The 13,138-nt window shown below is 35.0% G+C and overlaps 1 protein-coding gene across 7 annotated transcripts in view; it reads right to left on the bottom strand.

Moving 5' to 3' along the window:
- Positions 1 to 13,138, bottom strand: part of TOGARAM1 (TOG array regulator of axonemal microtubules 1) — a 138,243-nt gene that overhangs the window by 58,762 nt on the left and 66,343 nt on the right. For all 7 annotated transcript variants that reach the window (XM_077126864.1, XM_077126862.1, XM_077126863.1 and 4 more), the window contains one exon: positions 8,713 to 8,865. In XM_077126864.1, coding sequence (XP_076982979.1) covers positions 8,713 to 8,865 — 153 coding nt within the window. The remainder of the gene's footprint in view (positions 1 to 8,712; positions 8,866 to 13,138) is intronic.

Consider the following 13,138-nt stretch of genomic DNA (forward strand, 5'->3'; position numbering starts at 1 on the left):
TGCTGAGCCACCACGGCCTGACCTTACATAGTATTTTAATTCTATTATAAAGTGGCTATTTAAGGTTGAAATTTTATTTCAACTAGTCAAAGAGTTTATAATTTACTGATTTACATATGTCCATTAACTTAATAAATACTTATAATACCTAATACAGATCAGGTACTTTTGAGAAAAGCAATCTTTCTTCCTTTAAGGAGCTTACACATTCCCGAATTGGGGTAGGACATAATCACAGAGTGACAATGCAGAAATAAAAGCATAATCGTGAAGGAAAGTCCGTGAAGGAAAGTTTACTCTAATTACCCAAAATAGATCTGGCTCATCTTACAGATCCTGTAGTTTTTTAGGTTAACTTTTATGTCAGTTTGTGATTATTTAACTAGACTGTAAGGTCCATGGGGGCAGGACCTGTATCTGTTTTTGATTTATCATTCTTTTCCAGAGCATGGCACATAGTATGTATTCAATAAATATACTAGATAAATGTATCAAAGAGAAAATGAAAAGCAAACTTATAATTATTTTAGAGCCTATGAAAGAAAAGCAGTTAACTACTTATAAGTTTAATTAACTACCTAATTATTAAAAAGAAATAAGCAGATTATTTTACAAACCTGCTAAGGCAAATGAGTTGTTCTGGTTTTATGCGAACATGGCAGAGTGTAAAGAAACCCATGTTTTTGATAATTTTTCACATTTACCTTATTTTAGTTTGAAATAATCAAAATTGTGTGCATTCTTATACTACACACCAAATGACAGAAAAACAAGAGAAAGGTGGCCAGAGTGGATTGGGGGTGGGGAGATATAAAGGGGAGCATATTTCAGTAAAATGGAGCCATTTTCCCAACAATAGTCCATAAACAAAATCTGCAAACAAAAAATGATTGAATAATTATACAAATTTCATGATGAAAAAAAAATACTAAGGACATGTTATCTTTTAAGTAGTTTAACTTCATTTATCAGAGAGGCTGATATAAATAATCATTTTTAATGTCTTTTTTACTTTTGCACTATATTTTCTCCTAAATAAGGAAATGTTGAATGCAACATTGCTCATTAAATCTCAATTCTAAAATATAAAGAAAAACATAGTTAAAGAATTCTTCACACATATACAATCCTTATATAATCTCTCCTTACTTCTGTCCAGTTCATTTAAATAGAGAAAGAGAGAAAATATTAACATGTGGGATCTAGTTTACCAACACTCCAAGCATGCATCATTAATCACTTTCCAAAGTCATTAATTGGTGCTCCAGATTGTGATGCTAGTCAGCAGTGGAGAAGGATGAGAAGAGGAGGATATGGTTCTGAGAATAATCCTAAAAAAAACTGAGGTTTCTTGTCAAATGAACTTATTCACACATATATTTTAGAAATCTTATTCCTTTCAGTATTACACTCAATATTCATTTTAACCTAATTATTTGATAATGCAATTTTTGAGTGACTGGCTCATTACCATGCTATTCCTTTAATCTGTGTTCAATGAGTAACATTATGTACAAAAAGATATATATATTTTTGCACATAAAGAGTTTATTTTAAATGTTCTAAGGATAGATAGAGTTACATCATAATTATAAAAATTATCTAAAGAGTTAACAAAGCATAACAGAGATAAAAAGATAACTAGGACATATCTTTACTCTCAAGTAACTTATTCTTAAGAAATTTAATATGGAAGATATGAGACATGCATGAATAATTAATTCTAAGGTAGAATGAGGGAACACAAGAAGAAAAGACTACTCCAGATTGGGAATGTGAAGATTTCTGAAGATGTGGTTTTCATGTCAGTATTTGAAAAGCCAAATGATCTCCACACATTAAATTCAGGAAGGACTATTCTAATCAGGTTGTACATATAAACTAAGAAAACTTCTTGTATTAAGGATGCTAGAACACAGGCACGAAAACAGTAATAGTACGAGGCAATCCAAAAAAATGAAGCTGAGGCAAGTTTATTAAAGGTCTTAAAAGTCACGCCTAGAGTTGGGGGAAGACAGCAGAATAAGAAGCTCCAGGAATCAGTCCCTCTAACAAAACCACCACCAATGGCAGGAACTTTTGAATCAATCATATTAGAACTCTGGCATTAGTGGAACATTATACAGCAGCCAGGGAAGAACTGGAGAAAGAGGCTGGTAAACCATGGTAAATCTTGGTAAATTTCATTCTCTGTACAGTTGCTAGACTCTTCAACACCCAAGGGATGTGACAGGTAGCAGCCTGGACTCCTAGTTTAGCTTGCTGCTAGTTCCAGGGTGGGCTATAGGAACCTAACCCTCCAAAATCCTGGGGTGTGGAGTCAGATCGCTGATCAGCTACTACAGATGGCTGGGGGGGCCAACACTGGGGGGCGGGGCATCATTCCAACTCCTCCTAAAACAAAAGTGGCAGGAGAGTCTTAAAAAGGCAGTACTATTTTTTCTTCTTTTTCTCATTCTATTTCCTGTTTCAGAGCAAAAATATATTGGAACAGTCACAAATTGATAGCTCTTGCTCTCAACAACAAAATCCTAGAATTCCCACAAGAGTGGAAGTACTAAATTTCCAAGGTTATAACAACATAGTACTTAGAATGTCCAGTTCTCAACAAGAAATTGCAAAATACTCAAAGAAACAGCAAAGTATGGCCCATTCACAGGAAAAAAAAGAATGTGCCAGAAACCATCCCTCTATATACTGGAACTACCAGTCAAAGACTTTAATTCAACTATTTTAAATATGTTCAATGAGCTGAAGGAATCCATATACAAAGAACTAGAGGAAATTAGGAAAATCTTGTGTGAATAAAGTAAAAGAGACAAATTATAAAAAGGAGTCAAATTTTGGAGATGCAAAGCACAGTAATTGAAAGGAAAAATTCATCAGACAGATTTGAACAGAAGAAAGGAACAGCGAACTTGACAAGTGAATTGAAATTATCCAGGGTGAGAAATAGAAAATACAAATAATGAAGAAACGTGAACAGGGCCTAAGGGGCTGTGGACATTGTCAAGGGTACTAACATACATATCACTGGAGTCCCAGAAGGATAAGAGAGAAAGAAAGAGGCATAAAAACATAAAAAGTGTTTGAAGAAACAACAGCCTAAAACTTTCCAAATCTGATGAAAGACTTGAATATACACACTCAGGAGACTCAACAAACAGCAAGCAGGACACTCTTAAGAGAGCTACACCAAGACACAGTATAGTAAACCTGTCCGAATACAAGGTCAAAGAGAACATTTTGAAGCAAAGAGAAGAATCGACTTGTCACTTACAAGGCATACTCAATAAGAGTAACAGTTTTCTCATCAGAACCCAAGGAGGCTAAAAGGGAGTGGCATGATGTATTTAATGTCCTTAAAGAAAATAGTTATCAACTAAGAGTTCCGTATCCAGAAAAATTATCTTTCAAAATGAGGGAGGAATTAGGAGATTTATAGATAAATGAAAGCTGAAAGAGCTCATTACCAGAAGACCTGCACTACAAGAAATGCTAAAGGGAGTCCTTCAGGCTGAAATAAAAGGACATTAGAAAGCAACTTAAAGCCATAAGAAGAAATAAAGAACATTGGTAAAGGTAACTACATAGGTAAATATAAAATCCTGTATTAATGTACTCTGGGTTTGTAACTGCTTCACGGCTGCCCTCTTCTCCCACCATGATTTAACAAGCAAATATGTAAAAAAAAAATTAAATCTATGCTAATGGGCATACAATGTAATGTATAAATATGGAATCAGGGAAAATAAAAATATAGAAAGAGGATGGATGGAGCTATATATGATAGAGTCTAAATACTTCTGAAACTAGGTTGGTACTAGTTGAACTAAGTTTTTATTAGTTTAAGATGTTAATTGTAATTACAAAGGTAACCACTAAGAAAATAAAAGGAAATAGATGGAAATCAAAATGGCAAACCACAAAAAGCAAATAAATATCAACAGAAAAAACAAGGCAATAATGGAGCAATTTAAGAACAAAAATATATAAGACATACAGAAAACAATGGTTAAACGGCAAAAGTAAATTCTCTCTAAAGTGAAAAGATAACTTACAGATCGGAAAAAATATGTAGAAACCGTATATCTGATAAGGGTTTAATATCCAGATTATATAAAGAACCCCCACAATTCAACAACAAAAAGACAAACAACCCAATTAAGAAATGATCAAAGAACTTGAACAGATATTTCTCCTAAGATAGACAAATGGTCAATAAAGAATGAAAAGACACTCAGCATCTTTAGTCTTAAGAGAAATAAAAATCAAAACCACAAGGAGCTGCCACCTCACTTCCACCAGAACGGCTATTATTAAAAAACAAAAAAGAACAAGTGTACAACTATGTGATGATATTGGGAGCCATTATTGTATACGTTGGACAGATTCTATGGTAGTGTGAATATATCTCAATAAAATTGCAATAAAAATAATAAATGTTTAAAAAATAACAAGTGCTGATGAGTTTGTAAGAGAAACAGGAATCCTGGAACACTGTTGGGAGGAACTAAAAATGGTACAGTCACTGTGAAAATGTTTGCTGGTTCCTCAGAAAGTTAAGAATAGAACTGCAATATGACCTAATAATTCCACTTCTAGGCATATAATCAAAAGAAATGAAAGCAGAAATTTGCATAGATATTTGTATACCAATGCTCACTGCAGCATGATTCACAATAGCCAAAAGGTAGAGGCAATCCAAGTGTCCATCAACAGATAAATGGCTAAACAAAATGGGGTTATATCAATATGTTTTAGTTTCCTAGATTGCTTAAACCAGGCACCATGAAATGCCGTGACTTAAACAATGGGTATTAGCTTACAGTTCCATGCCATGATAATGTCCAAATCAAGGCATCATCAAGGCAATGCTTTCTTCCTGAAGACCAGATGCTGGTAATCCTTGGTTCCTCTGCCACCTGGCAAGGCCCATGGTGGTTTATCTGCTGGTACTCTCTCTTCTCTTCTGGGTTTCTTTGATTTCAGCTTCTTTGCTTCCATGACTTTCTTTTCTCTCTGTATTCATTCCATTTACAAAAGACTCTAATGAAAGGATTAAGTCCCGCTCTGAATGAGGTGGGTCATATCTTAACTGAAGTTGCCTCATCAAAAGATCCTACTAACAATGGGTTTACACCCATAGGAATGGATTAACTTTAAGAACATGTCTTTCTGGAGTAAATACAGCTTTAAACCACCAAATCATAAAATAGATTATTATTCAGCTATAAAAAGAAATGAAGGACTGGTACATGTTACAACATGAACCTTTAAGACTGCATGTTGAATGACATAAGGTAGACATAATAAATATTGAATGATTTATCTTATATTATATATTCAGAATAAGCAAATTCTTAGAGACAGAAAGTAGAATAATGGTTACGAAGGGTGGGGAAATGGGGACATTGCTAAATGAATGAATTTAGGTTTGGGATGATGCAAGCAGTCTGCAAAAAGCAATGAAAGTTACACAGTATTATCAAAGTACTGTCCACTTAAAATGGTTGAAATAATTGTTATATATATTTTATCATGATTAAAAAAAATTTTTTTAAGAAGTCATGCGACAAAGCAGGTACTTCATTCTCTGGGAAATAAGGAACCACGCAAAGTTTTGAGTATAGAAGAGATAATGACTGTACTTAAAAAAGATAATTCTTGAAGAGTATGCAGTCTGGATTTAAAAGGAATGAAATAAGGGGCAAAGTGTCTTGCCAGAGGACTACTGTAATTATCCAGAGAAGAGGTAATGAAAGCCCAAATAACAGCTGTGGCAACAGAGACATAAAGTTAGAATTCTTCATGAAGAATTGGTAGGAGGGCTGTTGTCTGAACTGTGAGGGTGGAGAGAAATAGACAAAGATGATTCAAAAGTTTTAAGTCCCCATAACTTGGAAAATGGTAACGATACCAATAAAAATGGATGATGAAGGGAAGGGAGCAAATCTGGAAAAGGAAGATAAGTTTGGTTTTGAACATGCTGAACCTGTATTAACCAGATATTCAGTAGATATTTAGTAGAAAGGTGGAAATATGAGTGTGAAGTAATTTCCTCAAGTAGAATTAAGTATAGGTCAAAAGATACAGCTCTGCTGTCCAAAAAAATGAATCTCCTAACTGAAAATGAACATACTCAACAATTACTTCAAAGCAATGCGAAAAAATTGTAAAAAGTTAGGAATATGAATCAACTCCTCGAGATAATTTTTGCCCTTCATTTTTTTTATGAGAAATAAAACATATAAGTAAAATATGAAAGAAACCTGCCATTCTTTTTTTTTTTGCCTGGGCAGGCACTGGGGACTGAACCCGGGTCTCCGGCATGGCAGGCGAGAAGTCTGCCTGCTGAGCCACTGTGGCCTGCCCCCGTCATTCTTTTTGTTAAAACAATGCACAACTGATCTCTGCCACACAGAACTGAGATTGAATTATAAGAAGAATTAAATTTTAAGATTTGTAAAAATAAATTTACAAAGAAAGTCAAAGTTTCCTTCTTACTCAATTTGGGCTACTTCCACACAAAATATAGATGTTTTGAAACACATGATGACTAAAAATTCATGAATTAGGATGATCAGAAATAAAAAAGTTCAAAAGTTGATTTGCCTTGGAATGACTGTGCCTGTAGGAATCTGGAGTCAACAGTGGTATGAGAAAATGTCCTGATCCTCTTTGGGAACAGCCCACTGTTATTTTCATTTGGATTTCCCTAATTAGCAGTGAGCCTAAACGTCTTATTTATTGGTTGGCTATTTGGTTTTTTCTATTCATACCTTCAGCTCATTGTTTTCTAACAGATTGATCATCTTCTTGGTTGAAATACTGTTTCTCGTTTTTTTTTTTTTTATTATTATATGTGACTTTAAGAGTTCCTTGTCAAAAAAAAAAAGAAAGTTGACCTGCCTTAAAAAAAAAAAAAAAAAAACTATGACAGTTTCTTACTACCTACTGGTAGATAACAAGGCTTACATATAAGTGAATTCTAATTACTTTATTTACTTAAATATTTATACCTCTAAAATAACTTCTTCCCTACTTAAATAAAAAATTAGAAATGCAGCTGCAATGGGACCTCTGAAGACATGGTCAAAGCAGTTAGAGGGCTACCTCCTACTAAGACAAAATATTAAAAAGAATGTAAACAGTTAACAGTAGTTGGTGATAACAAAGAAGCTTTCCTAGGTTCTACCACAGGGAAATTAGACTCTCATCACTACAGCTTTACTCCATGGTTACAACCTAACTAGGCATCTGGGAGTCGTTTGTTCAATTTCCTCCACCCCATTTTAGTGGTAAAATGCTTATAAAGACTCTGTGTGAGTATATGAGTATATATATATATATATATATGTGCATGCATTCTGGAGGAGATAGCAGGAATTTCCTAGTTTTAACCTCACAGGTGGCTGCTTCTCCTACAGGGATTCCTCAGGAAAGCCCATAAACCAATTAAAAACTTCTAAGTTCCACAATTTGGCAAAATTATTTACACAACAATACATCAGTACAAGTCTCAAAATTCAGAATTCTCAGTTCATCTTTCTTTATTATGGAGGATTCAGATTCACAAACATTCAATCTTAAAATCAACTTGTCATTAGTGCATTTCCTAATATAACTTATGTAGACAGCTTAATTGACCACCATAAATAAGTACATGGAACTTTGGGTAGGGCATGAGATTTTCTTGGTTTGTCCACAGTGATGCCCGATAAATCCCAGAGTGATTTGAACAGTAAATAAAAAAGTACCTGTAAAGTCCCCTTCAGGGAATGGTGAGAAAGGGGGAAAATTCGATTTCCCCAGATTGAATTCTTGATATTGTCACAAGCAGTGGGGACAACAAAGCAATAGGCTGAGCCCCCAATCTTGGGGTTTGTTCATATGAAACTTAACCCTACAAAGGATAGGTCTAGCCTACTTAAAATGAAGCCTAAGAGTCACCCCCAAGAGAACCTCTTTTGTTGCTCAGATGTGGCCTCTCTCTCCAGCCAACACAAGCAAACTCACTGCCCACCCCCATCTACGTGGGACATGACTCAGGGTGGTGGACCTTCCTGACAACGTGGGACAGAAATCCTAGAATGAGCTGAGACTCAGCATCAAGGCATTGAGAAAACCTTCTCGACCAAAAGGGGGAAGAGTGAAATGAGACAAAATAAAATGTCAATGGCTGAGAGATTCCAAACAGAGTCGAGAGGTTATCCTGGAGGTTATTCTTAGACATTAAATAGATATCACCTTGTTAGTCAAGATGTAATGGAGAGGCTGGAGGGAACTGCCTGAAAATGTAGAGCTGTGTTTCAGTAGCCACGTTTCTTGCAGATGATTGTATAATACCATAGCTTTCACTATGTGACTGTGTGATTGTGAAAACCTTGTATCTGATGCTCCTTTTATCTACCTTATCAACAGATGAGTAAAACATATGGAATAAAAATAAATAATAGGGGGAACAAATGTTAAAATAAATTTAGACTGAAATGTTAGTGATCAATGAAAGGGAGGGGTACGGGGTATGGTATGTATGAATTTTTTCTGTTGTCTTTTTATTTCTTTTTCTGAACTGATGCAAATGTTCTAAGAAATGATCATGATGATGAATATGCAACTATGTGATGATATTGTGAATTACTGATTATATATGTAGAATGGAATGTTCATAAGTTAAAAAAAAATCAACTTGTCATGAAATTTACTAACCTTTTGTATGCTTATAATGTCTTGGGTGTTCCTTATTTTGTATTTTTAAAACACTGGGTATAATGTCATTTGACATATCATCCTCAAAATCGCCACATCCATATCCATAGTTCATACGTTGACCAATTATGCTTACGTTAGATGTTGCAATCCCTACGAAATAAAATATTTATTTAAATGAATTAGTTATTAAATGACAGGTAAATATCTCCCCTCTAAATCTATCTGGCTTTCTGACCTTTTAGAAAGGTCAGTAACATAATATTAGAAAATGCAACAGTACAGTAATTTTTACAGTTTTAAACCATTTTAAAATCTGTAATACTTATTTTACTAAGGCAAGAATATTTATAAGCTTTACTCTAACATTTCATTAAATAGGTCTTAAAATTACAATGAAATATAAAATTCAATGTTTGAAAGAGATAATCAAATATAAAAATATTTCTAAAATATGACAGGCATTTAATTGTTTAAATGAAATTCTTAGCTTTATATATGTGGTGGTTTGAAATTGTATGTACCTCAAGCGCACTCTAAAAAAGTTAATCCACTCGTGAGGGTGTGGACCCATTGTAAGCAGGACCTACTGATGAGGCTGCTTTAGTTAAGGTGTGACCCGCCTCATTCGGGACGGGACTCAATGTTTTCACTGAAGTCCTCTATAAATGGGATGAGAATGAGAGAGAGAGAGAGGAAGGGGGGAGGGGGAGGGGAGGGAGGGAGCGAGGGAGGGAAGGAAGAAGAGGGGAAAGGAGGGAGAGAGAAAGAGCGTGTGCTCACAATGGAGCAAGATGAAAGCAGGGAAACCCAGAAGGGGACCAGCAGGCACCACCATGGGTCGTGCATCCGGCAGAGGAGTCAGAAAAAGACTATTGCCTTGATGATGTATTTACTTGGAGTAGCCGAGGAAACTAAAATAACACCCATATGAAAATTTTAAACATTCGGATTTTTAAAAATGTAGCCTGAGAGATGCCAATATTCTCCACTCTTTTCTTTCCTCTTCCATGTAATGGGCTTATTCTGGTTTGGCTGGTAAGGTAGCAAACTGCAAATAATTAAGAATTTGGAATTAGAATAATACTATTTGGCTTTAAATTGTAATGCTGATACTTAATCTGCTCAGAGAACCTGGGAAGACGCTTCACTTCATCTGGTAATAATACTATCTTTTTAAGAACCGTTTCAAGGATTAAATGAGAAAATAAACGTTAAGGGCTTAGGATAGTACCTAGTGCCTAGTAAATATACAGATATTATTCTATTTCCAATTAAAAGAAAAACAAACAGTTTTGAACTACTTTAACAAATACCCCACATTTTAATCTCCATCGAATGTTTAAATACTAACACTATGCAGCTGTTAAACCACATTTAGAACCACTAAATGAAAAATCCTAGATGATAAACATTTGTGTCACTGCCCATTTATATATAGTTCCTATTTAGAGAGTTAAATATTAATAAAATATTGTTTGTTTTAAATAATGTTATGGATATTTTAATAAATCAGGGTGGTGGGAGAAGAGGTGGCTGGTTGCAGCTTGGCTAGAGAAGACTAGGGTACAGGGCATTAAGTCAGTTCATAGAGAATTAAGAAATATTTGATGTTAACTAATACAGAACTTCTGGAAGTAATCTGAATATCTTTCTGAATTCTTCTTAGTTTTGATAGCTAATACATCAAGTAAGCTACATGAAGAAATTAGTTTTGGGCAAAAATGCTTTCTATTAATAGGTGACAATAATCTAAAGTTACAGGAAGAAAAGTTTATTAGAGTATTATTCAGGAAATTTAGTACAACACGCTGTAATAGGGAATGATGGGAAGCATGTGGAGACCTTTATCAGAAACATTGTTGAATTCAGATTGGATTTATAATTTTTATATAGCTGTTATTTTTTGTTTTTCAGACACTCTGAGCATTATTACTGTTACATTTTACCAGCTCAATGCCAAATAAACTTGTAGGCAGCACTTATTTATTTAAAATACAACAAAATCTATCCCACATAAACAAAAAATGTAAATCCAAATATATAAAACCCTAAACAATGAGCAGCTTAGTATTTAAAAAAATTTTTTTAAAGTAAAGCAGAACTTCATTCTTTTATAGAGGATGAGGGGCATGGCTTGGGTATGTGCAGGTGGTCCCACTCAGCACCTCTGCACTTCCCATCTTCAGTCAGCGTTCCTGCACTTGTCACCTGCATGTGACATCCAGCCAGGGGTGTCTGGGCTGTTCATGTGGTTACTGTCTATTCCTGTGTCTAGTTTCTACCATTCTGGTGGCCCATGTGGGGGGTGGGGAACTCCTTCACAATCCAGGCACATCTACTAGATCAGGGAGTTGATATTCTTTCTGTAAGCCCACAAGAAGACATTTCAGGCCAGATAAACAATTTTCAGAAGTAAAGCCCCAGCGCTGGGCACTTAGTGAGAGAAGTTCCATTCTTACCCCAACTCAAATGGAGTGGGACGCCCATCTTCCAGCTCACCTCTTTTCTCAAGTCCCTTCTATATAGGGGGATGCCCCTTTATAGTCAGGATTTGAGCAGGGATTTTCCCTTCATCACCCTCTGAACTCTCACATTCCTCTTTTCTCTTCTTAATTTTTGTCACAGGCAACATTCAGTTTGCTCCTCTGAAGGATTCCCTCTTGGGATGTCTACTAAAAAATTTCAATATGCTGCCACTTGCTGATCACAGGCCTGAATGTCTGATTTTCTACTGCAATACAGTTTGGCCCCAATACAAATTGGAGAACCAAGAAATCTGGCCCCCTCTTGGCTCCTTAAACCAAAATACACTTCTTCAATTAGACCTTTATTGTTGCTGCCTTGGGAAGTGGTCTGAAGCTTCCCATGTCCAGGTCTTTTTTAATTTTATTTTTCACTTTTTTTATTGTATAGTATAACATACATACAAAGCAAAGAAAGAAAAAAGCAATTGTTTTCAAAGCACTCTTCAACAGATCCCAGAGTTTGTCATGGGTTACCATACGATCCTCTCATATTTTTCCTTCTAGCTGCTTCAGAATATAGGAGGCTAGAGGGCTAAAATATTTTTTTATCACAATCGACTTTTTTTTCCTTCTCTTTTAATGTAAAAAATAACATATATAGAAAAAAGCTATAAATTTCAAAGCACAGCACCACAAAATGTTATAGGACATATTTCAGAGTTCGGCATGGGTTACAATTTCACAATTTTAGGTTTTTACTTCTAGCTGCTCTAAAGTAGTGGAGACTAAAAGACATATCAATTTAATGATTCAGCATTCATATTCATTTATTAAATCCTATCTTCTCTATATAATTCTACCATCACCTTTGATCTTTGCATCCCTTTCTTTAGGGGTGTTTGGGCTCTGGCAATTTTAAATTTTTCTTATTGGGAGGGTCTGTCACTAATATGGGGTAGGGAGATGGAACTATCTGATGTTCTGGAGAGGCTGGGCTAGATTTCAGGACTTATCTGAACCAGGGATCCATCTGGAGGTTGTAGGTTTCTGGAAGGTTACTCTAGTGTGTCCAAGCCTTTTTTTGAACTTGCTCATCATCCTGACCTAGCAACTTAGTATTTTAAGAGCATGTTAAATTTAACTAAGAGTATCAAACTAAAAGTATCTTACAGTGAATTCAGTAATAGTAGTACTTCTAAAGTTTGATGCTAGAAAAACCTAAAGTTCATGTTAAAAACAAAGATTTCTAACCTTGAAGATTGATTCATTTGGTGTTAGGTGAGGTCCCAGAATCTGTATTTATATTATGCACCCCAGGAGATTCCTAGGATTAGGCAAGCTTGGGAAACACAGAATAATGCATAAGCGCTATGATAAAACTTATCACTCTATTAATATTTAAGTAACTCACAAGGTCATTTACAACTAGAGTCAAAATATTATCTAAATCCATTCTTTTTTTCTATTCCAAAGACATTCTTCCAAGAGTCTTCCATTTTGACAAATTAGATAAATCTGTCAACTAGACGTCTCTTCAAAATTATATAAACATTTGAAGATTAGAATTTTTTTTAGAAAAATCAGAGTTAAAAAGGATTAAAAGATGAGTTCATATATTGTGTTTATCTGTGTTTCCCCTATAAGTGGAACAAATGCTTACTGAATGCCTGTTATGCCGTAGCTCCTTTACACATGTTATATACTTAAATTTTCACTACCCTTTGCAAGGTTTTTATTATCAGATGAGTGAACTGAGTTTCAAAGCAGTTAAGTACTTTGCACAGTGTGAATTCAGTTATTAATTATCAAATTAGGATTCCAACTAGGGGTCTCTCAGATCCCAAAGCCCATACAGTCTTCCCGTGCCTAGTAGAGTAGCCATCTCTCTGCTGATACACCAGGCACAGAGTCAGACATTCAGGATTATGACAGCCACTTTGTAGGTAATCAAAGGGAAA

Source organism: Tamandua tetradactyla, chromosome 14 (assembly GCF_023851605.1).
Source record: "Tamandua tetradactyla isolate mTamTet1 chromosome 14, mTamTet1.pri, whole genome shotgun sequence".
Classification (NCBI taxonomy): domain Eukaryota; kingdom Metazoa; phylum Chordata; class Mammalia; order Pilosa; family Myrmecophagidae; genus Tamandua; species Tamandua tetradactyla.